At 40.0% G+C, this 27,042-nt stretch overlaps 1 protein-coding gene across 1 annotated transcript in view; it reads left to right on the top strand.

The window, feature by feature from the left end:
- The window catches only part of LOC141918399 (chondroitin sulfate proteoglycan 4-like), a 47,553-nt gene extending 20,970 nt beyond the window's left edge, over window positions 1-26,583 (top strand). Inside the window, exons 4-10 of the mRNA XM_074812817.1 lie at window positions 194-664; window positions 1,493-1,669; window positions 6,008-6,206; window positions 9,713-9,844; window positions 15,524-15,696; window positions 20,177-20,360; window positions 20,860-26,583. Of these exons, the coding sequence (XP_074668918.1) occupies window positions 194-664; window positions 1,493-1,669; window positions 6,008-6,206; window positions 9,713-9,844; window positions 15,524-15,696; window positions 20,177-20,360; window positions 20,860-22,913 (3,390 nt within the window). The 3' untranslated portion in view covers window positions 22,914-26,583. The remainder of the gene's footprint in view (window positions 1-193; window positions 665-1,492; window positions 1,670-6,007; window positions 6,207-9,712; window positions 9,845-15,523; window positions 15,697-20,176; window positions 20,361-20,859) is intronic.
- The last annotated feature ends 459 nt before the right edge of the window (window positions 26,584-27,042 follow it).

The raw sequence follows: 27,042 nt of genomic DNA, 5'->3' as shown, positions 1-27,042 counted from the left end.
ATTGTATTGTATTGTATTGTATTGTATTGTATTGTATTGTATTGTATTGTATTAGGAACCGTGTAACCCAACTAAGGAATGCCAAGTAATTAGGTAGACAATCCCAGGGTTAAAAGTGAAAAATTCAAAAGAAAATTACAGAATTTCTCCTGTTTCTGTTCAAATAATTTTGGGGTATGTTTTTAAATTTAAGGTTGTTCATGAAAACAGTTCTCCATCTGAGATTGTGTTCACAGTAAGACAGCTTCCAGTACAAGGATACATTCGAAAGTTTTCCTCAGAAGAGAGTTATCTCGGTGCTGACCAAAGGCCAGTTTTGAGCTTCACACAGCAAGATGTTGACGAGGGCAAAGTTCAGTATGTGCAGACAGTTTCCGACCAACTAGATGACCGTTTTTCTCTGGATGTGACCAATGGTGTCCAAACAGTGAGTGGAATAGAGATCTCTGTAGACATCATCCCCAGAATGATTCCACTGGAAGTACAGAACTTCACAGTAATTGAAGGGGGCTCCAAAGCACTGGTGGAAGACTATCTAAAAATTTCTAGTAGACACTTTGCAGGACTCAGCTGTGAATTTATTTTAATTGAGCAGCCAAAACATGGGTATGTTGAAAACTCTCATGTTCCTGGAATAAAGTTAACCACATTTACCAGAAAACAGGTAATGCATTTAGATTTGCTTTGCTGTAGTGATGATTAATTCTTTGTATTGCTAAAAGCTATGGGACAATTTGGTGGGAGGTGGTGACATGCATGAATTTGAGCTTTATTCTGGCCTCATAACAAAGATCTTTCTGCACTTGCCAGCTGGTTATTTGGGGTGGGGAGGGAGGGTCCCTTGTAGTGAACCACATCACTTCCTTATGTGCTACTGGTCACACAGACTAGTGTGCTATAATCACAGTAGACTGATGGCTGCTCGCACTCATGCAGAGTTGATACTCTGGAAACCTGAGCCAGACAGACTGTGGGTACATTTTGAAAAGACCAGGGGAAATGGTGCGTAGATTGAACAAGGAAGAAAGTGGAAAAAAATTATTTTTTTAGATCTTGTCTTTGCTCACAGAGAGCCAGTATATGCAAGATAAGCTAATTTTCAGTCTTGTAGCTCTTAAGAAGCGAAACTGTATCCTAAGTCACCAGCTACTAATTCTATGTTCAGTTTATAGATTCCAGGAAACATTGTGGTAAGTACAGCAGGATTGGATTTTCCATTTTCCCTTCAGAAGGAAGGGGGAGTGCCAAGACTGGCAAGTTAAGATATTTTGGCTAGAGGAATGGACAGATGAGGTGTAAAATTTGCTGCTGTGGACAGAACAAAGATAGAGGTACAGATCAGATATGAGCATAAAGTCAGTCTTAGAAGTCATAAAAAGTTGAGGCAATCAATACAGAGGGGCATGACTAGACTTGAATTTTTTTTTTTTTTTTAATGTGGCATTCATTTTCTTTTAGCCTCTTTAATGTTTCAGGTTGTTATATTTTTCAGGTGGAGCAAGAATTAATCTACTATGTTCACGATGACAGCGAGGAACTGATGGACAATTTTACTGTGATAGTAAATAACACGGAACTGTGGAAACAAAGCTTGCCACAAACTGTTTTTGTAACAGTTACTGCAGTAAATGATGAATTTCCTGTTATAAAAGTTAACAGAATTCTTCAGGTATGTTTGTCAACATTTTGAAATGTTAAAGTTACTTCTAACCTCATACTGTTTAATGCACCTTCATTAACAGAGTGTCAGGTTTGTATCTGGTGGGATAGTCAATATAATAAACGGTGGTCCTGGGATTTAAATCAATTAGTGTTAATGAAAGGAGGCAGTACACGGGTAATGTGGATTTAGGGAGATTCTAGTCATCATGAAGAACATTTTCTGCTGTTGTTTATCTAGAAGGCTGACTGAGCTTTCTTTTAATCTTAAAGATACATGAAATCTCTTGGAGTGACATAGAGCTTGAGGGGTGTGATGGCTTGGACCTGGATCATTGTTGTGTTTTAGTGTTGTTTGCTAGGGCATCTTCAGGGCTGTTTATGTAGCTCAGAAGAGTACCAAGGGTAGTCATGATGAAGGTGCAAACATCTCACAGTTACCTTTGCACAGCCTTCAGACCCTATGCCTCCTGCCATTAAGTATTCTGCTGCCTGCTCCTCTCTGGATCCCCAGTGGGACGGGATGAGAGAAGAGAGCAGCATTCTCACTGACACTTCATTAGAGAATTACTACATGTTGGGTATTTCTGATACAAAGCAGGAGTGTTCCCTTCTTTAAAAGTTCCTGTTAAGAATAATACAATACAATCCTTGAAAATCTAGGGTGTTAGAAGTCATCAAAATATTAGGACAGACTGAAGCTATTACTGTGTGATACCGTGAGCTAAAAAAAGGACATGCTAACTTGCTTCTAACTCTGCCCCGCCCAAATTCCTGAAGAAAATTTTAAATTGTTGACTGATGCTACCATTTGCTCTTAATAATCATAGCTGGCTTTTTAATCTTTTGATCTTTGAAAAAAGTCATTACTGTCACTTCAGTTTCTGTGTTTTTTCAGATTAATTAATTATTTATAGGATTGTTATTTGTGTTATAATAGCACTCAGTTACCAGAACCAATTTATTATGGACACTGTGCCCATGTAAACCAAAAAGCCTCTGTGTGTAAGGCTTCCAGTCTGAGATCTGATTGGTAAAAACAAATTAGGTGCCTGAAAAGGAGAATGGAGTGGGTACAGGTCACCTGATGAACCTGTGGTCACAGTAAACCAGCTAAGAGGCATAAAGACAGAGAAGATATTTAGGAATAGGTTTGAAAGAAGCTAAGCAGGGTATTTTGAGGCTACATCATCCCCAGTGCTTTATGGTGCTGTTTACACATTGATGGCACCTAAAACATGCATTTAATTTCGCATAGTTAGTTGTGTGTTCCAGAGGGAGAATGGATTACTATAAAGATGATCAACCTTGTGTTGGGTATTTAGCCTTTTCACATGAGAAAAGACATAATTTTTAAACAGCGGTAGTGGTAGTATTGTGCAGCTTTGCAGTGACAGCAGGTAATCCGTGCTAATTTGCAGATGCCCACAACACAAGACACCCTGCCCTGTGCAGAGGCTGCTGTCAGAAGGGCTGGCTCACTTCATAAGCATTTGGATGGTACAGAGTAAAACTTTCCTGGTTAAAGTAATTACAGTGGTACTCTACAGACATGAGCAGAGCACACAGTAATGTTTGTGTAGTCACAGACAAGAGGGATATATGTCCAGTCAGAAATTTTTCTGTGTCTCCCTTTTGGTGCATTGCTGGCATTGAACTGCAGTCTGTTAACAGAACTGACTGAGGCTGTGCAGTGCACTGCAGTGCAGCATATGGATTTTTTCTAAAAATATCTGTAAGTTTCGGCTTCCCAAGAGCAATGATAACAGCTTAACCTAGCCAAAGTTGGTCCTCTCTGCTGGGGAGGCAGTTTGTATACCCAGAACCAGGGTGCTGCCTTTGTGCCTGTGGTTTTGTTGGTCATGCATAAGCTATCGCTGAGAAATAACCTTTATTATATTGTCATGAGTGGGTACTAATACGCATACATATGTTGGATTCATGTGCAGACTGAAACAAAGCTGGCAGTAAAGTTATATACTGGGAGGAATACACAGAGATGATCCTTCTTCAAAGCAAATGTGCACAACCCAAGTAGGTGGGAGGAAATGGATTTTTCTTAGCCCTGCTAAATATTGAGATGAGCCAGGCATTCCTGTGTAGGGTGATACTTGCTGGCTCCATGTTCTAGCCAAGCAGTCTGGGCTCCTCAAGGGAATTGCTGGTGGTGAATGTTGAGTAATAAACTGTGTGTTGCTTTTAAAAAGACAGTAGCTCTTTTCTATCTTTTGAAAGGTTGGAAATGTACAAATCACTATCCTGGCATTATTTGCTGCATTTAGGTATGTGTTTAAATGTATTTATTGGTAGTGATGGTCTGAAATGACTGTATCCTCCTGTTGCCACAAGAGGGCTGTATTTTCCTAGAATTAGATTTTTTTTAAAAAAAGTCAAACACTTTTTTTTTGTTGTTGTTGTTTTCTTTAAATGGCTCACTTACCAAGAGTATTAAAATGGCCATGACTACAGAGTGTCTTGTGGGATATGTAACATGCAAGGAGACACTGATAAGCACTGTAAGTAGAGCAGAAGGAATTCTTTCCTGTTGGGCAGGGTCATGAACCTCTTTTTGGACCATGCCTGTGAAATGTGTTAGACACAGGCAAAATTAGTGTCATGCTACATCCTGGAAGTTCAGATACAGTTTTCATGGTGGTCTTCAAGGAGGACTTGGTCCCAGATGTGGAAAATAAGACAATTGTACAGTATTTTCAGTATTCTGAGTGTCCACGTCTCTGCAGCCATTTTCAGCTGTTGGATCTCCTTTCATTCCTCAAGGATCATGTTGCAGGTCATGTACAGTACTTCAAAAGCATTGTGTGTAGTGTGCTGGAACAATAGAAATAAACACTGGCTTTGTAGAAAAAAAGCTTGTTTTTTCCTTTAGTAAGAGAAATTTCAAAACTCTAGGACATTTAATGAATCATTGGTAATAACATGTTTGTGTAGTCCCTTCTTATGTTGTTGCATATTCTGGATGTGACCTTTTATTTTCTGTGTAGAGTAATCTGAATCAAGTGCTACTCAGTTGAATTGAAGGGTCTCAGTACAGAACTGGTGACACTGATGTGGTTATTTGGTGCCACTCAGCAAGTCAATGTTTGCTATTAGTTATCATCCTGTGTGTTCACAGGTGGTTTCTTTTATCAGACTTTGATAATAGTAATTACATTAGAGAGAAATGCATATTTCAAGGGAGAAAATAACTATTTCCTGGTTGCAAGATATTTGCTATTATAAAATGTAACACAGCTTCTTTTTCAAACTTTTTTTTCTAATTTTATTTTAGTATCTGTTTTTCCATGGCACATATTTTGTGAGTAGTCTGAAATCTTTCCCCTATTGAAGTGTCATGGCAAAAGTCCCAGTGGTTTTAAAAGGTTTTCTTCTGTGGTTTTTATTAAAAAGTAGAATTAATACTTAGGGAAAAATCTGTGATTGCCGATTTTTGGGTTTGGCGGAGGTAAAATAATGCCCTTTGTCAAGGATCATGTTTCCTCTTCAACCATTTGGTGTGATGTTACTACCAGATATTTCTTAAGTGTACTGAGACCCTAGGAAGACAGGAAGGGATGATGCAGTCCTTTCTGCTTGAAAGAAGGATCTTGCAGTTTGTGCACATCTTAAGCTAAAAAAAAAAGCATTCAGATTTACTAGAATTAAGTAATGGGTTTTATACCATCTTTCTAAAAGCTAGTTAGCTATTTTGTCTGGAAGCATGACCTTGTATTGCAAAGTGCCAGGCAGCTGTTGGAAGTGGTGATTCCTTCATCTCCCACTGGACTGAGCACCTCTGTGGGTTGTTTGGTGCACTAAAGGGCCTTTAGTGTGTGTTGCTAGAAAGAAATAATGCAGCTACAAGAAGTGTTCCATTTGTATTAGAGATTGTGCTGTCCCCGGGCTGTTTTTCTTTTTTTCTTTTCTGCTGGTGAAAGTAGAGCCTATTGAGTTCCTTGCCTGCTGTTAAGTACATGACACTGATATTCATGTGTATGTCTTGGAAAGGAGCTCCTTGACTCAGTTATCATAATACAATTTTGTTATGTTTGTAAGAGTTTGGATAGTGCCTGACAAATAGAGCACTCGTGCTGCAGCTGTCTAAAACTCAAACTGGTATAGGGTACTTTTGTTTGTATTATTTTGTGGTCTTGTTTTTTGAAAGCCATTTGCCAACATTAGCTATTCCAGTCCATGATCAGAGATTTGGGTGGATAGTAAGGAAACCTGTCATAACTGCTAGTGTTGCATAGCACAAATCTTTACTTTTTCTTTTGAGTGTTTTTTCCTGCTGATTTTCTTTTGTATGCATTTTATTTATTACTATTATTTTTTATTTTTGCTTTTCTAGATCTGGGTGGGTTCAGTCACAGAAATAACTATTGATGACCTCTGTGCAGAAGACAAGGACTCCTCACCATCAGAACTGATATATGCCATTACTCCACCGAGCAATGGGCACTTGGCTCTGAAGTCTTCTCCAAACAAGAGCATCCTTAGTTTCACCCAATCTCATATAATTGAAGGGCAGCTGGTGTTTGTACACAATGGTATGTGGTTTCAGAAATACCACCTCTGTTACCAAAATGCTGCTCCTATTCAGTATATTTGTGTTTGTAATCCTTTGAAGATCTCCTTGTAATGTCACAAAAATCTCAGAGCACCGGTTATGTGATACATGATCTCACAAACTAAACAGGAAGGTGTCTGATGGCTACTTAAATGTGTGCTCACCAAGAAACCATGGTGTATTAGTGGTTCAGTTGGTAGCAGCTGTCTTTTGGAATGCAGGTTTTTGCAGTAGGGGAATGTTGCCATGAAGCTTTTGGAGATATGAAATCCATTTTTTTGGCCATTGTCATTGAGAATCTCCTGAAGTCTTTCTGTCTTGCTACAGTGCAGAGCTATTCATGGACCAGCAGTCTCCCAGATATCTGCCACAGTGTAGTTGTGTTGCTGAGCAGCTCTGGAAAATGAAGCTTCATCTGGGTGATGTCAACCTCCCTTTCAGGCTGTGAAGGAATTCAGCTTTAACCATTGACTTTTCTGCTGGTGGCCAGAGCTAGAGATCAGATTGTTTGTGCTGCTGCTACAGAGAGAGTGCATGGGCAGTATAAAAAGAAGTCAGGGCAGCTTCATGCATCCTTGAGTGGTAGTGCTTGGAAGCCACAGGAATGAACATCCCAACGGGCTTCCAGCCAGACGAAAAGGTGGGGCTTTTACAGGGCAATAGCTGCTTTTCTCCTGCTCCAGCTCTATTATCATGTTACTTGAGCTGAAGGAAGAGGTACGAAAGAAGGAATGAACCAGTTTTGGGGAAGGAGATAGAAGAGGTACAGCACTCTCTTGCCAGCCTCAAGGCAGGCTGGAATTATTTCCAGTGCTTCCTTGGGTGCAGTGGTCATTCGAGATCTGTGCTCTGTCTTCATGTGGCTTGGTGCAGGTTACAGTGCTCTGACTTCCGATGCGCTGTCTTGCAGGGTGCATGTGCATTGCTGAAGTTGCTTTACAGGCAGCTGGTGGTGAGCTGTAAGTATCCCGCTCAAATAATTTGGTCAGGAAATGAAAGGTCAACAGCATGGTAAAAGTGAGGCAAGCTGTTTTAAGTTGTTCCGAGGGAGACTTTGACTTTTAAAAACCCCTGTGGTGGTACGATTGTGGTAGTCTCAGTGTGAGGAAATGAACCCACTCTGTGTTCCAGAAAGGGCAAATGCACATCTGTAGTCTTAGGAAGAGAATCTTGATTAATGAAAGGAAAAAGAACTGCAAATTTTATTTTCCAGTGAGTGGGAGTGTGGGTTGTACAGTAAATCTGAAATGTAAAATTGCCCAGGTCGTATGTCAGTTCTTGCAGCTGCTCTGGCTCTGCCATCTGCTTAGCCTCATGGCCTCCAGTGTTTCAGAAAGCACTTCGGAATTTTGCTTCTTTTCCTTTCTCAGTCTGTGATTTTCTTTCCTCCTTCATCTTGGACTGTTGCTAGAAATTTACTTGTTACTCTCATCTTCTTGCTCACAGCCTTGTCCTGAGCCTTCCCTTATCTGGTTGCTGCCATTCAGCTTTTTACCCCTTTTCTCTTCAGCAGCTCCGTCCCTTGTCTTCGTTCTTCTAGTGTGTGCTAGCTTCTTTGGCTCCTCCTGGGAGGCACCCCCACTTCACGTTCTCCACAGCCTGGAGTCTGCTCTCCCTTGCTGACTTTCCAAGGAGAATCACAGCATTGTCTAGGCTGAGGCAGCTCTTCCATTCCTTGGCTGGTCGTCATGGCACCACAGGTCTTTTACATCTGTACATGGCAGTGACTCTCCAGCCTCAGGGTCTTTTGTACTGCCAAAGAAAGTACTACCGTACTTTGCTTTTATACATCTAACATTAAACCATATAAAGTTTTCTCTTCATCTTTCCTCAGTCTTGTGAGTTACATTATGCTGCTTATTCTGTGCTGTAACAAATCTTCCTCTTTGTTCTCATGTCTTCTCAAATACTGTGTTTGTTTCCTCTATAATCCCCAACTGTTCTGTCACAAGTGTAAATGCAGAACCAGAACATACCTTTCCTTTTCTGTACTCTTCTTTCAGTGTGAGAATTCCTTCCCTTTTTCACCCTCACATCACTCCAGGCTGCTCCCATCCTGCTTGCACATTATGGGGTCTGCCCTTAAACCCTCCCAGTATTTTCCTTAGTGCAGTACTGAATTGAACTCTTGTTGGTTCTGAAGTCTCAGTGTCTTTTCAGTACAGTTTTTACAATCCTTTCTCTGGTGTCCTTTGTATCACCTCCTACCAGATGCACCTTTAAAAACTGCACATGATAAAATAATACATGCTCCACCCAAGCAGCACTTCAGGAACTAATTCTGTTCCTGACTCTGCCAATGACAAAACGTCTGTGTCAATTGGGCAGTTGACCTGCATTAGCAAAAAAAGCAAGTGAAGCTAAGTAAGCCTTTTTTTTCCAAACTGAGGCAAATAATAGACTCAATGCCTTTTTAAATGTGCAACTATTTGTGCATTTTTATCAAAAGAAAACATCAGAGAATAAAAGCTTTTAAAATAAAACAATATAACCTGATCTTCCAGAGCATCTGCAGTGCCTGCCTTGATATAAGAGCATTGCCTAGGGGAGTTGTTAACTATAATCTCAGAACCCACATTTAATTCTTCTGATATGTTAATTTATAGTTAGGCAAGGAGCACTGATCTTTATGTGAAAGTACATGACACACTCTCAGGTTATATATTTATGTAGCAATGTCTCATGGCTAGATTGGGCAAAGCAGGTAGAAGAGCAGTGGTAAAGGTTTGCAACAGTTAATGTTTCGATTTTTCATTCTCTCTTTCTACCTAATTAATCTGGGGAGCCTCGACTTAAAGCAGTAAGTCAGTTCTGAGAGATGTATTTTTACAGGAATCCACTCAGACTTCTGGAGGTATTTTGCAATCGCTTGTGCCAAAGTACATACATATCCTAAGATTAAAGAAAAAAATGTGCATTTATTATGAGTACACATAACCTCTGAAATAGTTTAAGCTGTGACAACATACGCTCTTCAGCAAAGCTGAGGCGGAGCAAAGGCAGAGGAAACAACCTGAGAGTCAATTCAGTCCTTTAAATGTAAATCAAAATGAAAGAACATTCTAATTGTTTTGCTCCCCAGACTCCTTCTTTGCCACAATGTGACTGCTTCAGTTCTTTGGTTCCTCCTAAGATACAAAAGGAGTAGGAAATCTGGGAGTCATTGTCTCCCCAAGTGTACCTTGGTTTCAGCTCCACTGAGATCACTGAAGAAAAAAGGAAGGGGCAGTCTGCTTATTGACATCTAAGGGATGTCTGGCCTTCATTGTGAACAACAGCCAGTAGTTCTTCCTTGGAAAGGTGTTCTCAGCATTATTAATTTATTTAATTCTAATTAAAATACAAAGGTATTATTAGAAATTGCTTCAGGATGACTTTGGATATATTTCACTGTAGCAAGAGCAAAAGGGGTCCAGTGTATGTTTGTATGTTTTGGATGACAAACAGAATAATGCAAGAATAAAGTTATGTTTTTGTTTTCTACAGGAACAATGTCTGGAGGCTTCAACTTTCAGGTAACAGATGGTTTGAACTTTGCACCTCGACAGATTTTTAGCATCACAGCTAGGACACTAGTCATTAGCCTTGAAGTGAACAAAGGACTCGGAGTTTTTCCAGGTCTGTTTTTAAAGATTGTCATGATTTTGTCCACTTGAAAAGATTGCATAATATACAGTTATTTGTTAGATAGCTAGCTGGCTAAACTATAGAAAACTGTACCTGGGAACATCTATCTGTCTGATTTTTAAAAGAACAGTTATGTTTTCTCAGACAACATACTGCTTTATTGTTTTATAGTATTGTTTTATTTTTGACACGTGCATGTGCTTGGAGTCATGGAAATTGGCAGTGAAATACATAAGCACAGTGTGACAATAACACTGTCTGCCTAAGCTCTGAACATTCTTCACTCAGATTTGTTTAAAAACTCTATATTATATTCATATTATTTAGAGGTGTCTTAGCTGAATGTGATTTTGCCTGGTAAAAGCAGAGTGAAGCTTGTGTCTGTGGGACTCTGAATAGCACACGTAAACTTACCAGATTGCTAGTTTGCTCTCTTATTTTTGAGTTGAGTTTTGGAGAGCGGCACAGACTCACTGATGAAACAGAAGGACTGCAGACTTTGATTCGTATTTGTGCATTTGGAACTAGTTGGATCAGCAGCTGAGTAATTTTTAATGAAATCTCCTACTCCTGCAGGAGTTGATGCGTTAAGACAGTCTCACCAGAGCCATTTACTGCTTTGCACTGGCAAAAGTAATCCTTCATTGGATTAGTAATCTAACATTAATTGCAGGATTAAAGGGAGAAATGAAGATCAGTCGTCTCTCAGCGATGTCTTGCATCACACTTTTGTTTGTGCTACTACCTTTTTGCACTGAACGTGATCCACAGCCAGAGAGAGATTGAGAATTGGTAAATTTCTATAGGTATTATTCTGTACCTTGATTTATTAATTTGATACAGAAGAGGAGGAGCACTTTAGTTTCTTAAACTTCCTGAATGTAAGCTGCATAAACAAAGGCTTGCAACAAAAGCCACTTAAACACAGGCAACAAAAAATGAGATTGTAGCAGCGTGATCTTCTAATTCAATCAATATAAATGGGATTCATATAAATCCACTTACGGAGTTTATTAATCTTGGATTCTGGTGTGTAAATTTGCCTCAGGCACAGGGATTTACAGGAATTCTATCATAAGACAAAGATAATTGTAAGAAAAGTATGCATGATACTTCCATAGAAGGCAAAGTTTCTAGACTGTCAATCAGTTTTCCAGTTTGCAAAATACAGTATTTCTTCCAGCACTGCAAACTGCATTCATCTAAACCTACAGTTTTTCCTGAATTCTTGCTTACTTTGGGTTAGCAAAATTCCTTTTTGGTGTTAAAAAGTATTACTAGCTTTTTCACCTGTTCTCTTTATGATACTTTTTAAAGACATTCTAGAGCTGTATGGGTTTCAACTGTACTTTCTCATCATGAAATGACTATTATAACAATGATGGTGCCAAATGGTTAATACACATAAAAACAATAGACTGTGTCTTGTTATATTTTGTAGCACTGCAAGAAAAGTTAATTTTGAGGCAACTTGGAGAATCTTCTCTCTAGGGAAGTAGAAATTGAATATATTTTGAAGAATTTGCCACGTCTTCATGACTGGGTGTAAACTATTCTCTCAAGCATATTGTTCTGCAATTTTGTAAGAGCATGTACTGCTGTCTTCTTTTGTGTTGGATATACCAGATTTGTTTATACAATTTATGGATTATTTTCTGTTCAGCAGAAGCCTGTTTTATTCACTGTGCTCAGTAAATTGACTGCTAGATTCGTGAGGTTTTTCTTATGTATGCTAGATATCTACAGTGTGAGGATTTGCTTTTTTCAGGGAAGCAATTGCTTAAAAAAAGGAATGAGCTAAGTTGCTCTTTGAAAAGGAGAGGCAGCCTGACTTGCAGGTATTCAGAAGCAGAGCTGTCTGAACAATCATTAGATGAGATGATTCATAACTGTTTAGCAGTGATAGACAGAATGCTTATGCCAAAGCACTTTCCAAATTTTAAATCTTAACTGACGTCATCTACCTTGACTTGTGCAAACCTTTTGACACTGTTCTGCACAACATCCTTGTCTGTAAACTGGAGAGATGTGGATTTGATGGATAGACCACTCAGTGGATAAGGAATTGGCTGGATGGTCACACTCAAGAGTTGAGGCCAATGGCTCAATGTCCAAATGGAGAGCAGTGACGAGTGGTGTTCCTCAGGGATCGGTGTTGGTACCAGTGTTGTTTATCATCTTTGTTGGTGACACGGACAGTGGGATTGAGTGTACCCTCAGCAAGTTCACCAGTGACACCAAGCTGTGTGGTGCGGTCGACATGCTAGAGGGAAGGGATGTGCCATCCAGAGGGACCTGGACAGGCTGGAGAGGTGGGCCTGTGCAAACCTCATGAAGTTCAACAAGGCCAAGTGCAAGGTCCTGTACGTGGGCCTGGGCAATCCCAAGCACAAATACAGGCTGGGTGATGAGTGGATTGAGAGCAGCCCTGTGGAGAAGGAATTGGAGGTATTACTGGTTGGAAAACTAAATATGAGCCATCAGTGTGTGCTTGCAGCCCAGAAAGCAAACCGAACCCTGGGATGCACCAAGAGAAGTGTGGCCAGCAGGTCGAGGGAGGTGATTCTCCCTCTCTACTCTGCTCTCATGAGACCACCCCTGGAGTGCTGTGTCCAGCTCTGGGGCCTCCAACACAAGAAAGACATGGACCTGCTTGAGTGGGTCCAGAGGAGGACCACAAAGATGATCAGGGGGCTGGAGCACCTCCCTTATGAGGACAGGCTGAGAGAGTTGGGTTTGTTCAGCCTGGAGAAGAGAAGACTCCGGGGAGACCATATAGTGGCCTTCTAGTACTTAAAGGGGGCTACAGGAAAGATGGGGAGAGACTTTTCTCAGGGACTATAGGGTTAGGATGAGGGGTGATGGTTTTAAACTGAAAGAGGGTAGATTAAGATTAGATATGAGGAAGAAATTCTTTACTGTGAGGGTGGAGAGACACTGGAACAGGTTGCCCAGAGAAGTTGTGGCTACCCCCTCCCTGGAGCTGTTGAAGGCCAGGTTGGACGGGGCTTTGAGCAACCTGATGTAGTGGCAGGTGTCCCTGCCCATGACAGGGGGTTCAGAACTAGATGATCTTTAAGGTCACTTCCAAACCAAACCATTCTGTGATTCTATGTAGGCAGTAAAAATGTATACCAGTATTATTAGGTACCAATGATGGCCTTACGCTGTTGCATTCTACTTGTATGGATTAGCTTGGCCCTACTCTACATCACCCATATTTGTGTGTCTTCCTCCCCTCTCTCCGTTCCTTTCCCCTGTGTTTGGGTGAAGTTGGTTTTGTGACCTCTGTGCTCCCATGTTTGGGAACAAGCAGACAGTGTTCTCACTTCCCTTTTCCTTCACTTAGTCTGTTGACTGGCAAATAACCTTCCTCTCCCTGTTGAGGTGTCAGACCAGAGCAGAACTACTGCGGGTGCTGGAAAAGGTTCTCAAGTTTCAGGACAGATGCAAGTGAAGGAGAAGGTTATGTTTGGGGTAGGATCCCATTTTACAGGACAGAATGAGAGACTTTATTGTCTGTGGCCCTAGACTGTATTTCGGCCTGTGCTATGCAGTGAGTGAGTTCAGGTCGATTATGAACAAACAGGGACTTTGTGGCACACATTCTCTGCTCCCATGTCTCTGCACTGTGATGGTGGTGTGTAATGGTTTAGCCCCTGCCGGGGTCTGAGACCACGCGGCCGCTGCCCCTCACCCACAAAGGGAGTGAAATACAAAACCCCGGTCTGAGATAAGGACAGGTTTAATACAGCAGTGCAATAGCAACACAACAAACAGCAACAATAAGAATAACAGTGATAACAATGAACAGAGCAAAGTATATCTACCAATACAGGAGTGAGAGGAGCAGATGTATAAAACCACGCGCCCCGCGCTCCCGCGCCAGGATGTGACGCGCCAGGATGTGACATCTGCATGGTATCTGAATAACCCAGCTAGAGCTCCCCCCCACTGCCAGGGAAACTTAACTCTATCCTGGTTAAACCAGGACATGGTGGTATGACAACCTGGTATGGTTCTGAAAAATTGGAGCGCTAACTTCCATCACTACAGTGTGACCATGCTTGACAGGTACTCTTTCTTACTCTGTTAAGGCAATGAGGCCTCATTTGCATAAGTAGGAGGTTGTTGAGAAATAACTGTGTGTGCAGATACACGTGGTCTGATTAACTGCTGCTCTCAGTTGTACATTCCTGACCACATCTGCTGTACACACAACACAAGGTCATGCTTCCCTCTCTGCCTGTCACGCAAAAAACAGAAGAGAAAGCAGGAGGAGGGAGATTTCTTGAATTAGATATAGTGTTGGAGAATATTTCTAGACCTGAGGGACTGCTTCTTTTCAAAGCAGTATGGACACAGCGAGGCATGGGAAGTTAAAATGGGGAAAACAGGCAGAGCCAGGAGGTCTCATTTCATTATAACAACTCTGTCTCAAAGTACATGTGGTTTGAGCCAGGGCATTACTACATGTAAACAGACAGAATCCTGATGTTACTAATGGCTTGCAAAACCTCATTCTTCAGTTTGCTTACCATATTTTTTCTTCTGAATTTTATAGCAGAAACATGTTATTTTGTGTTATTTCTGTATAAACCTAATGCTTTATTGAAGATGAATGGATTGATAATGCAGAGTTCAAGGATATATTCTGCAAATATGTGAAATTAGGTATTGATACCTATAAAAGCTCAAGAAGAAAAGAAAATGTAAAAATGGAGGCAGAAGTGGGGGCAGGGGAAATAAGATTATGGGAATCTATTGCTCCTCAGAAAGTATCATTAAACATGAGATTTAGTTTGCTGAGTGTGTACCATGAAACAATGCATCAAAAAGAAGCCAAATAATACTACTTTTCTCTTTTAGGAAATTACTAGGTTTGGTTATGTCAGAGCTATGTCAAAAATTGTCTTGGTTTGACTAAATGCCAGAAAGCTTTTTATAATATTTAAGTCAGAAGGTACTGGTTAGTGTGGTGCTGTGTATTAAAAGGATTTTGTTACTCCTCACTCTCCATACATCTTAATACTACATTATTTCACTTCAGGCTTTTGTTCCTGTTGTGTGGTGTTCTTCCTAATTAGTTTAATTTGGTATTTATGGTTTAATTTCATTAAATGAAAATCATCTTTCATATCAATAAAGTGTGGTTCAGGCTTCTGGTAATAATAATTTTTGGTTTGTGTGTTCACTAGAAACTTTGCTGTGTTAAGGCTTCTCCCTGCCAAATCACCCTGCCTTCTGTGGGCAACTGGGATTACCAAAACCGTTAACAATGGTGACTCCAGCTGGAGTTTGAATTCAGTTCTAGACATGTCATATCAGAACAGGGCTTCTTATACATGCTCTATTCCTTACTTTGGGTTGCTTTTGTTCTGCTTTTTACAGAAGCTAGTATTTAGTGATTACATGTGCTAAAGAGAACTGCAGTTTTTTCATTTGTAAAGCAAAGGTACATCCTAATAATGGGCTTTTTGATTGAAAAAGCTGTGGAAGAGTTGTAACTAGAAGGTAAGTAGAAAAAGGGTAAACCTGCTGATCTCATAAGATGTTACTAAAATGATAAGTAGAATACCTAGAGGAGAGGGTGAGTTGTGCATATAAAACTTACCTTTTGGGAAAAAATTCTGTTGCAAATTTCTGTTATTTACAATTGACGTTTTTTAGGTTCCAGGAAACCTATTTCACGCCATGATCTGAAAGCTGTAACCAGTGATGTGACCAATGCAGGAAACCGAACTATAACTTTTATGATTGTAACTTCCCCAAAACTTGGAAGGCTGATCAGAGTAAATTCGGATAATACCACTCAGGAAATCCTCAGTTTTACGCAGTCTATGGTAAGCGTTTTTTATAATAACTAGTTTAGGGGTAGAATGTTACTTCAAAGGGCATCTCAGTTGCTTGTTCTTTGTCTGAGCCATTTGTATCTGTTAAGTAACCAGGCATATGTGACCCATCAGTGCAATTACCCGTATTTGCTATGTCATTAAATATCTGGCATGTAGTAATGAATGCAAGAGGAGCCTTTGTTCCCCTCTGCTTGGATACTAGCAGGGTCTTGGCAATTTCCACTGTTTTGCTTGTAACAGTATTTTTCAAGAAGAGCTGTTCTGGTGCCATTAACCAGCAGTCTGAGTTGGAAGCCTTTCGTTTTTGGCAGAAGGAGTAGCCTTTTGCTCTATGAAAAGTTCAAGTAACAGATTCATTTCAGCTGTACACAGTCCTCATGGGTGTCCCCGTGAGGACATGTATTGACTTGATTGGCTGTGATATTAAGTGTCTAAAGAATTTTAACTGTGATACAAGGTCTCATACCTGAATGTCTAAAACGTGGCAGCTCATGTAACTTGATGGAAAACATTCTTTTGCAACTGAAAAGATTTATGTCTGTGTGCAGAATCTGAATATAACTGCTCTGTGTGCAGTAAGTTATTCTCAGAAAATCTAAGTGGGGGAGATAAAAGGAGCTTAATCTTCTGACTTTGTCAGAGAAAAAATTAAGAGATAATTTGGTCTTAATTTAAGTTTACAGATTTTAAAAGTGGCTGTTTAATTTAGTATATGAAGGAACGAGAAAATCTATTGGCCAGAAATTTAAACTTGACCAATAAAACCTGGAAAAAAGGTTGACATTTTAACTAGTTATCATCAAAATTTGAAACAACCTGACCAAGGACTGTGGTGGAATGAATCTCCACTTGAACTTTATAATTCAAGGTGAACACAGAATGTTTCTCTTAAAACTATGTTCTAATCCAATTATGTTATTGGTCTTGTTGCAATCATTGCTGAATTTTGTCTTACGATGAGGGAGATGAACTGCATAATGACACTGTTCCCTGCCGTTCCCAAAACATGTGATTTTTATGAGCATTAGATGAAACAGTTGAGCATGTCAGAAAATCTTTCAGCTAAGGTTTTGAAGTTTTATTTTTTTTAGCCAATGGATATGATCTTCAAATATATTTATCTGACAGTGCCATGGCAGAACATGCCACTCTAGATAGTTTTAGTTCTTACTAATGTATAGCTAACTTTCCTTTGAACTTTGTAAATTGTGTAAGGATTTGAGCTGTAAAAATGTATATGCTTTTCTTCTGTCGGAGGTATTTGTATTGGCCATTTTCACTTCAAACAAGTAGAGCTAAGTGATTTATTGCAGGTACAATTAAGGTATCCTAGCCAGTTTGCTATTCATTGTGGTAGAAAATGGGGTATAAGGGAGAGAAAAGAGATCCTAAATAAACTTTCACTGTCTAGCATGCTGTAGCCATTTGAAGTTAAACATCAGTGAGAAAATGACATTGTTATTACAAACATTGTATATTCTCCATGTAATGGAGAATAAGACATTCAATTCCTGTTTGGTAATAAGCTTGTAAATCTGATTTGAATCGAAAATGTTTTGCATTAGTTTAGTTCTTTGGGTTTTCATTGATTTCATTCTGTATTGAGGAACTTGAAATTTCACTTCTGAAAACTACTATGCAGCTAACTTACAAAAGTAGTTAGCACTTTTGCTATGATGTGGAACTCTTCCCTATGCCCTGTGGTTTATTGCTTCATTGTCAAAGAAGAAAAGAAAAAAAGAATTGAAATCACTATTGCATTCCAAGAAATTTTTTCACAGACAGTTGTTGTTCAGCCAGTATAACAAAATTAGTTGCCCATTAAACACACTTGAATGACACAGTATTTTTTGACTTTTTTTTTTTCTTTGCCAGTATTTTCCACGGTATCTTAGAATTATTTTCATCTTTCATCAAGCTACAGTTTCATTATATTTAATGTCATTACAGAGGTGAGCACAGAAATTCTCACCAATTCCATTCTCTTCTTAGCTCAGATATTAGCATGGGCTTACAATTGAAAAAGAAACAACCCTATTAAGTTTGATACTAAACACTGCTGAATTTAAAGGATGCATATTGTGCCCGTTCTTGTTACAAAATTTGCTTTCTCCAACTTGAAGTCCTAGAAGCATGCTTTGGAAAATCATCCTGAATCAAAATATCCTTTCAATATCAGTTTTGTTTGCTTTGTGCTATAATAGCCATTAAGAATTAAATCATTATAGGAAAAGCATAAACATGGAGATGTGCATATAGGATTTTATTACATCAGTCTGAATATTTTAGACAGTAAGATGGGATGGTTTTGAGGCTGCTGAGAAAACCAACCCTGAAAGCCCTGTTTCCCTAGCGATCTCAGTGGGGGGTGTTGCAGTAATTTCAGTATTGGCTCTCTCTGCAGTCACAGCTCAGATTCGATACTTGCTAAATTGCTTCATCTGTGATAGCAGCAGGGACTTTTTTGTTTTCACACCTTTCAACCATATGTGATAGGAACCTGTGCTAATGAGTTCCTTCAGGATGTTTTCAAGCTGTGTAGAGTATGTTACAAAGAGTAAACTTAGAACCATCACCATCTCAGACACGGATCTCGCTGGCAGTTATAAACTAACACATGCAAACCAGGTCAGTAGTTGACTGGGAAGCTGTCAAGGATTTAATAGGTATAGCTGTCTTCTCTTCAGGTCAGTGAATGAATTTATCAAGCAGATGAGACACTGAATCTCCTGGATGAGATTTAGTAAGTGTTCTAGTCTTGTGGTTATTAGGAATCCTATTACAGTTTCAATGTGTTATGATACTGATCTTAAAGTTTGGGTGTAGTTCCAGCTGATGACAATCCTAGTCTGAAAATATTGCCTTTTGCTTTGGGGCTTGAAGAGATAAATGGCTGTATCTTGTATAAATATGTGTTTATCTGAAGATTTACTGCAGTATTTTGCAGTGCTTTGAAGCTTAAATCCTCATGGTGGGATTCTTTTGCATATGATGATCTGCAAGGTCAGTGAAGGCAGGTATAGGACAAGCCAGGTTCCTTCCTGTCTCTTAGGAATTCCCTTCTTGCTGTGATGTAGAAAATTTCCACTAAATAATCCCATCAGCTCTTCGATTATAAGTGAGAGTCTATTTCAATGGTCATTGCACCTCCTTTCGGATTCTGTAGTCTCTTACCAAGTGTCTTTTCCTCTTCACCAAGAAACGCCTGCATCAAAGTCCTTTTCAAGCCTTCCATCTTTCATATGCTTTTTCAGGACAATGAGTCCAGCCCCGCTGGTATCCTTATAAAGAAAAAACCCTAGACATGTGATGTTCCAATTCACTAAAGATACAGTCCATCTGAACTCCTGCTCACCATTACCATTGCTAGTTTGAGACAAGTATCTCAATGTTTTATATCTCTCTTCTTCACATAAGGCCTTTAATAAGCATTCATGCCTGGTAACATTTCACCTACCTTCAGGTAAGCTTGTCTGGCAACACAGAGTTCATCTTAAGAGAAAGAAATGCAAGATAATCTCAATATAAGTTCTGTACAGACTGGATCGATGAACCGAGGCCAGTTGTATGAGGTTCAACAAGGCTGAGTGCTGAGTTCTGAACTTGGGTCACAACAACACCATGCAACGCTACAGGCTTGGGGAGGAGTGGCTGGAAAGCTGCCTGGTGGAAAAGGACCTGGGGGTGTTGGTTGGCAGCCAGCTGAATATGAGCCAGCAGTGTGCCCAGCTGGCCAAGAAGGCCAACAGCATCCTGGCTTGTATCAGAAACACTGTGGCCAGCAGGACTAAGGAAGTGATCTTACCCCTGTACTCAGCACTGATGAGGCCGCACCTCCAGTACTGTGTTCGATTTTGGGCCCCTCACTACAAGAAAGACATTGAGGTGCTGGAGTGTGTCCAAAGCAGAGCAACGAAGCTGGAGAAGGGTCTAGAGAACAAGTCCTGTGAGGAGCAGCCCAGGGAACTGGGGTTGTTTAGCCTGAGGAAAAGGAGGCTGAGGGGAGACCTTATTGCTCTCTACAATTACCTGAAAGGAGGTTGTAGTGAGGTGGGTGTCGGTCTCTTCTCCCAAGTAACAAGTGATAGGAGGAGAGGAAATGGCCTCAAGTTGCAGCAGGGGAGGTTTAGATTGGATATGAGGAAAAATTTCTTCGCTGAGAGGTTATCAAGCACAGGAACAGGCTGCCCAGGGTAGTAGTTGAGTCACCATCCCTGGGGGTATTTAAAAGACGTGTAGATGTGGTGCTTAGGGACATGGTTTAGTGGTGGACTTGGCAGTATTAGGTTAACAATTGAGCTTGATGATCTTAAAGGTCTTTTCCAGCCTAAATGATTCTGTGATTCTATATACATTGTACAAAGGCCTCTCTTGAACAAAGTTCTTAAGATTTTTTTTTCTCTCCTTACACTTCTGTGTTTAAAATTATTCTTCTCTTATACCTATGGCTTTTCTTTACCCAAAACAGGTGGATGAAGGTGTGATCATGTATGAGCACTTATATGCTGAGTCAGCTGGCTGGAGTGCAGAAGATTTCTTCACGTTTACTGTCTCCTCTCCACCATCAGTTCTGGACCTCCAGGTGTTCCATATTGTCATTTCGTATGAAATTACCAGGCATGATGGGAACAGTCGTCTTCTGGCAAATACAGGTAAAGATGCTGTACTGTTTGGCCTCCAGATTATTTTGGATCTGTCAGGGTTCCAATGAACAAATTTGAAAAAATGAAGGCTACTTTCTCTTCAGTAACAAATGACCTGAATACTTTTGTCACAGAGTGTAGTGTAGATAGTAGCTTGGAAAACTGCATGATTGCGTCTTTAAAAATGAGATTACTTGTGTTTGATCCTTCCTAGTGCTCTAATGGGTGTTTTCCAGTTTGCTGTAATGGTAGGTGAAAACACGATCAGAAGCTTTGAGATACTGATATTTCTTTAATCTTAATGCATGCGTCAATAGAAAATTTTGTCTCTGATATGTGATGGTATTTTAAAAATAGTGGTAATATATTTTTAGCCATGACACATGGAAATCAAAGATACTATGATGGAGAAGCTTTTCTGAGCATCATCAGTGTTTGATATCTAATTTCTGAAACATTGCAACTATAAAATAGTCGATTTCTGAGATTCTGTTTTCCTTTCTGCTAGGTGCCATAGTCCAGGAAGGAGGTAGAGTATTAATCAACAAAACAAATTTAGATGCTTCAAATCTATTGATTAAGCTACCTGAGGTACAGCGCTCCATGTATGAAGTCTGGTATCAAGTTGTATCTTTACCCCAGCATGGCACGATTGTTGTTGGAGAAAGAAACATTACCAAAGAAAAACCTAACTTCTCCCAATACATACTGAATAAATTTGGAATTGTGTACATACATGATAATTCTGAATCACTTAATGACAATTTCACTTTTGCTGTTTGGTTAAACCTAAAGAGCAAGTCTGCAACAAAGCCCCATAGTGAAGTTTTAGAGGAGAAGTTTAATATCACTGTTGTTCCTGTGAATGACCAGGCTCCAGAATTGAAGACTAAAAGGCTGCACTTGAAAGTCTTGCAGGGAGATGTGTCAGTGCTGGGGTCAGAGAATCTGAAAGTTGAAGACCTAGATAATGCCCCAGATGAGCTCAAATACACCATTGTTAGCAACCCCAATAATGGTTATTTAGCAATGAGAAGCAATCTCAGTGTCTCTATAAAGGATTTCACACAAGCTGATGTCGACAGTGGTGAAGTTTGGTTTGTACAGGATGGAAGTTCATCTTCTGGGGTGTTTTATTTCAGTGTCACTGATGGTAAACATCGCCCTTTATACAAACTCTTCAGTCTTGAAGTCATACCAATCACGCTTGTCATGGTCAACCTTACCAATGTTGCACTTCCACAGGGCCAGACATCTGTCACTATTACTAACATGCAGCTTTCAGCTGTCACAAATGGAAAGAGCACTAATATCATGTATGAAATAACTCAGCCGCTCAAATATGGGCACCTGATGATTGGAAATGAGCAGGTTACTAAATTTGAGCAGGCAGATTTGTACTCAGGAAGCCTGTCTTACCACCTGACAAATCTCACTGCGTCCAGAGAAGTGCTGGAGTTTATGCTTTTCACTGCAGAAGGCAATCTAACAGGACAAGTGCTGAACATCACAGTGAAGCCTTTATTACAAGTTGTAGCTGACATGCAGATTTCAAATCAAGCAGCTTATAAATTCAGAAGCAGTGACCTGGATGCTTCTGAGCTAGCTAATTTGACAAATAGTAATCCTAGATTTGAAGTGATAGTGCCCCCATCTCATGGAAGGATTGTAAAGAAGAAGTTTGTGAATGATGCAGTGTTTGAAGATATTCAGACATTCACCCAGGCTGACATTGATAATGGTGTGGTGCTTCTAGACATAAATACGAATATGACAGGCATTGATCTGTTAAATGACTCATTCACTTTTATACTCAGGGCAGATGCTGTGCAGCCTGCTGTCGGCTGTTTTCAGTATTCCATTGTGCCATACAGTCCTCCACTTGTGCAGGGTTTTACAACTGAAGTGCCTTCCATAATCAGCATGACCACTTTAAAGTTTCACACTACCTCAAAGGACAAGGCTCCAGCCTCCTCTGAGAATGAAGAGCGTGTAGTAGCACCACGGAAGACTGAATCAACCATGTGGCCAGGGCAGAATCACTGGGGAAATATACATGAGGAAGGTCCGTTGCTAAATCTGGCAATGGGAACAAGTGGATCTGTGAGGACTAAGACCACAAACCAGGTTAATGCCAGGAGTCCCAGAGAGCAGGCAGGTGAAAACAGCAACCCTTGGTACATCATTATACCCCTGGTCCTGGTGTCTGTGCTACTCATTGTTGCTGTTATTTCTGTGTGCGTTATGCTAATGTGTCAGAAGAAAGAGAAGACAAAAATGCTCGTCAGAAGTCAAACAGATACAGTCCTCAGTAGTCCAGATCGATGTCTCGAACGGAGCTTGACTGTACCCAGTGTTACAGTGACTCCTCTCCTGAAGGGGGCTGAGAGAAGTGCACCCTCAACACTCATAACAGTAAGACATGAGCAGCTGCTTCCTGCAGTTGCTTCTCCAACTGTAGAACGGTCTCTGCAAAACAGCTGGTTAAACCTTGATCCTGAAATGATCCAGTATTGTCGAAAAACAAACCCAACTTTGAAGCGCAATCAATACTGGGTGTAGTTATGGCCAGATTTGGTCATGCTAATTGATGTGGTATGGAAAAGAGAGTATACATTGTTGACATATAATTTGTTCTTTATTACACTTATTTATTATAAGTCAAATGATGTTTGTTAGGTGAAATCCAAATACCTGTGAAATAAAAATAATAAATAATAATAATAAAAAAATCTTACCAATTATGCTGACCTTAAAACAAGATTTCAAGTTGGTACTTCAGCAAAATTCCCACTTAATTCAGTGCAAAATTTGGCCCTATAGATCTTGATTGCACCCTGTGTGTGCAATATTTTTTGTTTCCCATGACAGGGGTAAAATAGAATGTTCTGTTATGGATTATATATTTCTAATATAGTTACTTGTTTTGTAGAACCAAGTTTGCTATAAAGGTCTTGTATTCTTTCCTGAACTGTCGCTTCTGTTTGAAGAACTTCCATCTTCTTCTATAAGTAATTGCCAAGGTGCTAATCTCAATAATGTCATTTTGACCCCAAGGCTGTTAAGAGGCCAGTACTAAAAAAGCAAAGCTGTGATTATTTTGACAGGTGTTCATCCAGGTCACTGAACTGGAAATCTAGAATTCAGCTCAGCAACAGTAGTACAGCAGTGACAGTATATAAGGATTTTGGTAAAATACTCTTACTGTAAGATGTTTGATTTGTTTTTCTTTTTCCTCATTTGATACTGAACTCTAGCCTTTAATGTCTGCAGACTGCTAAAATGCATCCATGACCTCTAATCCACATGGCAAAAAACTGTGTATCTGCCAGTCAGCCTGTCTGCTGAATTATCTTTAGGCTTAGGTCATGTCTGGAAGTGCCTATTTCCTGCGCCTGACAAAGGGCTAAACTCTGCCTTCAGTAAAGCAAGCAGAACTCTCTGAAGTCTGGGCGTTCATGCACATGGCAGTAGAATCAAGTCTTCTGCTGCATACTATCCTGTGTTGTGGAGCTACTGACAGAAATAGTCCTGGGAGGAAGTACTTATCCTCTTCTGAAGTTTCACAATTTACCCTTCATCTCCCAGAACTCTGAACACACGTGGTTTACACACTGTGACAAGTACTACCTACTCTAAGTTTGTCCTGCTGGTAAAATGTACAATAATTTTCCTGCAAAGGGATTTTTGTATTTTTGAAAAACCAAGCTCAATAGTGATGTGCAGTCTCCGGTTAAGGTCCAGTCTTTCTTCCACTGAGGACAACAGCAATATTCTTGTTGACTTCACAGAACAAACTGACTTCAAGGGAATAGTGCTGTGATCATAACCAGTCTCTTACTAATCACTGAACTTCTCGTCTATTTTCATACTTTTGCATTGTTAAAGCTTCCAGTTCCCTTCTCTGGAGAAACACTGTGCTCAGTGTCAGGATGCAGCCTCAGCATGGCACAGTTAACACTGGAATATAATTTTTGATTGAGCCTACATACTGCAGTTTTTGCTTTTATAGAATGGATGTATGGGCCTCAACCTCCTTGGTGCTATTCATTTCACAGTACTTTGGATGATTTTTTTGTTTTTGATGATTAGCTGTGTTTCTGTCATTTATATATTTCAATTATGGAAAATTTTCACCCATGAAGAGGGCCAGACTAAGCCTCCGCTTACTGCTGTGTTCTGGGAACTAAACACAGGAGCAGTGGGGGCAGTCTGTTTCATCTCTGCCACGGTCAGCCGTGATTTTGGTGCATTTTGAAGCAATGCCTTTTTCAGAGCCCATGTCAAGGAGACTAGTCCATGTCAGTGGAAAGTATGCAAGCCACATCTTCAGCTGGTCAAGTTAGTGGAGCACTAGGGACTAAAGATATGCACCCTTTATAGGCTTAAACTAAAATATATTTGAACCCTGATACACAGTTTTTATTTCTCTGTCATTACCATTTTTCCATGACGGCAGCATGAGCAGGTCTGAATTCAAGCAGTGTGGTCAGTGTAAAAGGTCAGGGTGTTCAGGTGTCCCAGGTGGACCGCTGCAGACCTGCATTATAGCCCTTTTCTGCTTTTCCAGAGAAAATCTTTGCGACTGCTTTTAGAAACTCTCAGCCAGAGAGGTGATGCTGCCAGCCATCGCAGGGACACCCCAGCACCCATTGTGGAGGTGCAGCTATATGTTTCTTGCCATTTCCTGAGACCTCTTCTACTAACACCACGCAGACAGCAGCTTCCTCTGGATCCCAGCTGTCAGCTACAGCCTGCCTCCGATGCCTCTAGCTGGTAGCAGGAACCTGATCCCTTTACACTTCCTTCAAGGCCTCACTCCAAGGAGAACTAAAGAATTATAATTCCAATGTTTTCCTGACACTTAAAGAAGCATGTCTCACATTTCCCTACCACTGAGATGTTCTGTCAACAGCAGAAGAGGCATCATACTCCAATACCTACTGGGAGACCAAGCAACATGCCTCCAATTTGGTACCAAAATTGTGCAGGGCTGAAAGCTTCTGGAGTCTGGTTTGGTGACAAATTCCACACTGTGGACCCGTGACAGGCTGGACAGAAATATGGAAGTGAAATGTGTGCTTATTGAGATTTTGCTAAACATATTGTTGTAAAGGCAGGTGTGCCCAAAGTTGTGCTCAGTGTTCAGTGGAGATGGAACATACAGCTGCTGTAGTGCTGGTGATGGTAAAAATTGAGACCATGACATAATAGCAACTGAGTCAAAGAAACAGCAATGCAATTAGAGCTCCACAATTGAATGGGCATTCTTGAGTTTCAGCATTTGCATGCTCTGAGCAAGAAATCATACATGAAAAGTACAGAAAAGGTGGTAGAATTTGTGCTGGCTTTTTTGGCTTCAGCATAACGGGCTGAACTCTCGTTCTGTGTTTCCAGAATGCTTTTGGCTGACAACAGATGTTCATTTCAAGTAGATCAGGCATTTTGAGCATTGGGTTCAATTTTTAAAGCATTGAGAGGTTTTTTTGTTTATTTTGGTTTTGGTTTACATTTTTTTAAACAAAACCAGCTTAAATGCCTAATTCGTAAGTGAAGTGTGCCAGCATTCAGTTTTCTCCCTCAGTTGATGCTACTGTGAGATAACCAAGCATGCCTGCCATATCGTGGAATATTTTGATGAGGACTTTATATGGGTATAAGTGTATTGTATCAGTGATTACTGGGTTTCATAAAAAATGCAGAGGTAATATTGTAACTTGTAACGACATATGGATTTTACTTTAATATCCTGCCCTGAATTCCCAGTAAAAAAAAAAAAAAGTCTGTTTGCATTAATGTAAGCTTTCCTTCTTTCTGACAGTACAGATAGTCTGTGGCAGGGGACAGTTCATCTGGTTCTTACATAGATATTTAATATAGGTGAGAGGAGTTAACTCTGGATGAGCAGAGGTCACTGGCTTAGCTGGAAGTCCAGCTTTGAGATGGTAAAAGCTTGCTGGGATGAGATCACCCTGAGTTTCCTAAATAACAATCAATTAGAAAGTCCCCAAGAAAAAACATTTTGTACTTAGGGATCCTTTTTGTAATTTGAGGAACATACATAGTTTATGGTCAGGATCAGGTTTGAATTTTTTCATTGTTTCACTTGAAGTTGTGTGTTTTATTTAGGTTTAAGAAGGATTCCCTTTCTTGCCAAATGGAGTTCTAAACTGCAGCATTAAAATGCTTTGAAAACATATAAAAATCAATAAACTATTTTGTTTATAATCCACACACGTTTTGGGGCTTTCTTTAAAGACCTGTGAAGTACTGTGATCGTGCAGAATCACAAGAGGATCCCATTGCCAGTAACATCATTCTTCCAAGTTTTCTGATGTTTATTTTTTTAATTGCTCGTGTGTTGAGATTGTGCTGTGCCCAGTGTTGTGCCTCTAACATAATGCATATGGCTGGAAAAGGAGGGATGTCTCATGCACCTGCCTGGCCGTGTTCAGCACTTGCATGAATCTAACATCAAAATAAATGCATTGGTTTGAACTTGCTCAAACAGGACTGCACTGGGTTCATTTCAGTAAGTTTTTCTGTTATTTAACTACACATGCTTGAACGATTTTAAAATATCAAATTCTTAAATGTTAATACATTAGTGCTATTTTGTCATTAAAAAATCTTTGATATTTTTTCATCTCTAAAGTTTGACAGATTATCTTTTATTCTCAATCAAAAATAC

Source organism: Strix aluco, chromosome Z, assembly GCF_031877795.1.
Source record: "Strix aluco isolate bStrAlu1 chromosome Z, bStrAlu1.hap1, whole genome shotgun sequence".
Classification (NCBI taxonomy): Eukaryota; Metazoa; Chordata; class Aves; order Strigiformes; family Strigidae; genus Strix; species Strix aluco.
The sequence above is the reverse complement of the archived record's forward strand: the minus strand, read 5'-3'. Positions and strand labels throughout refer to the sequence as shown.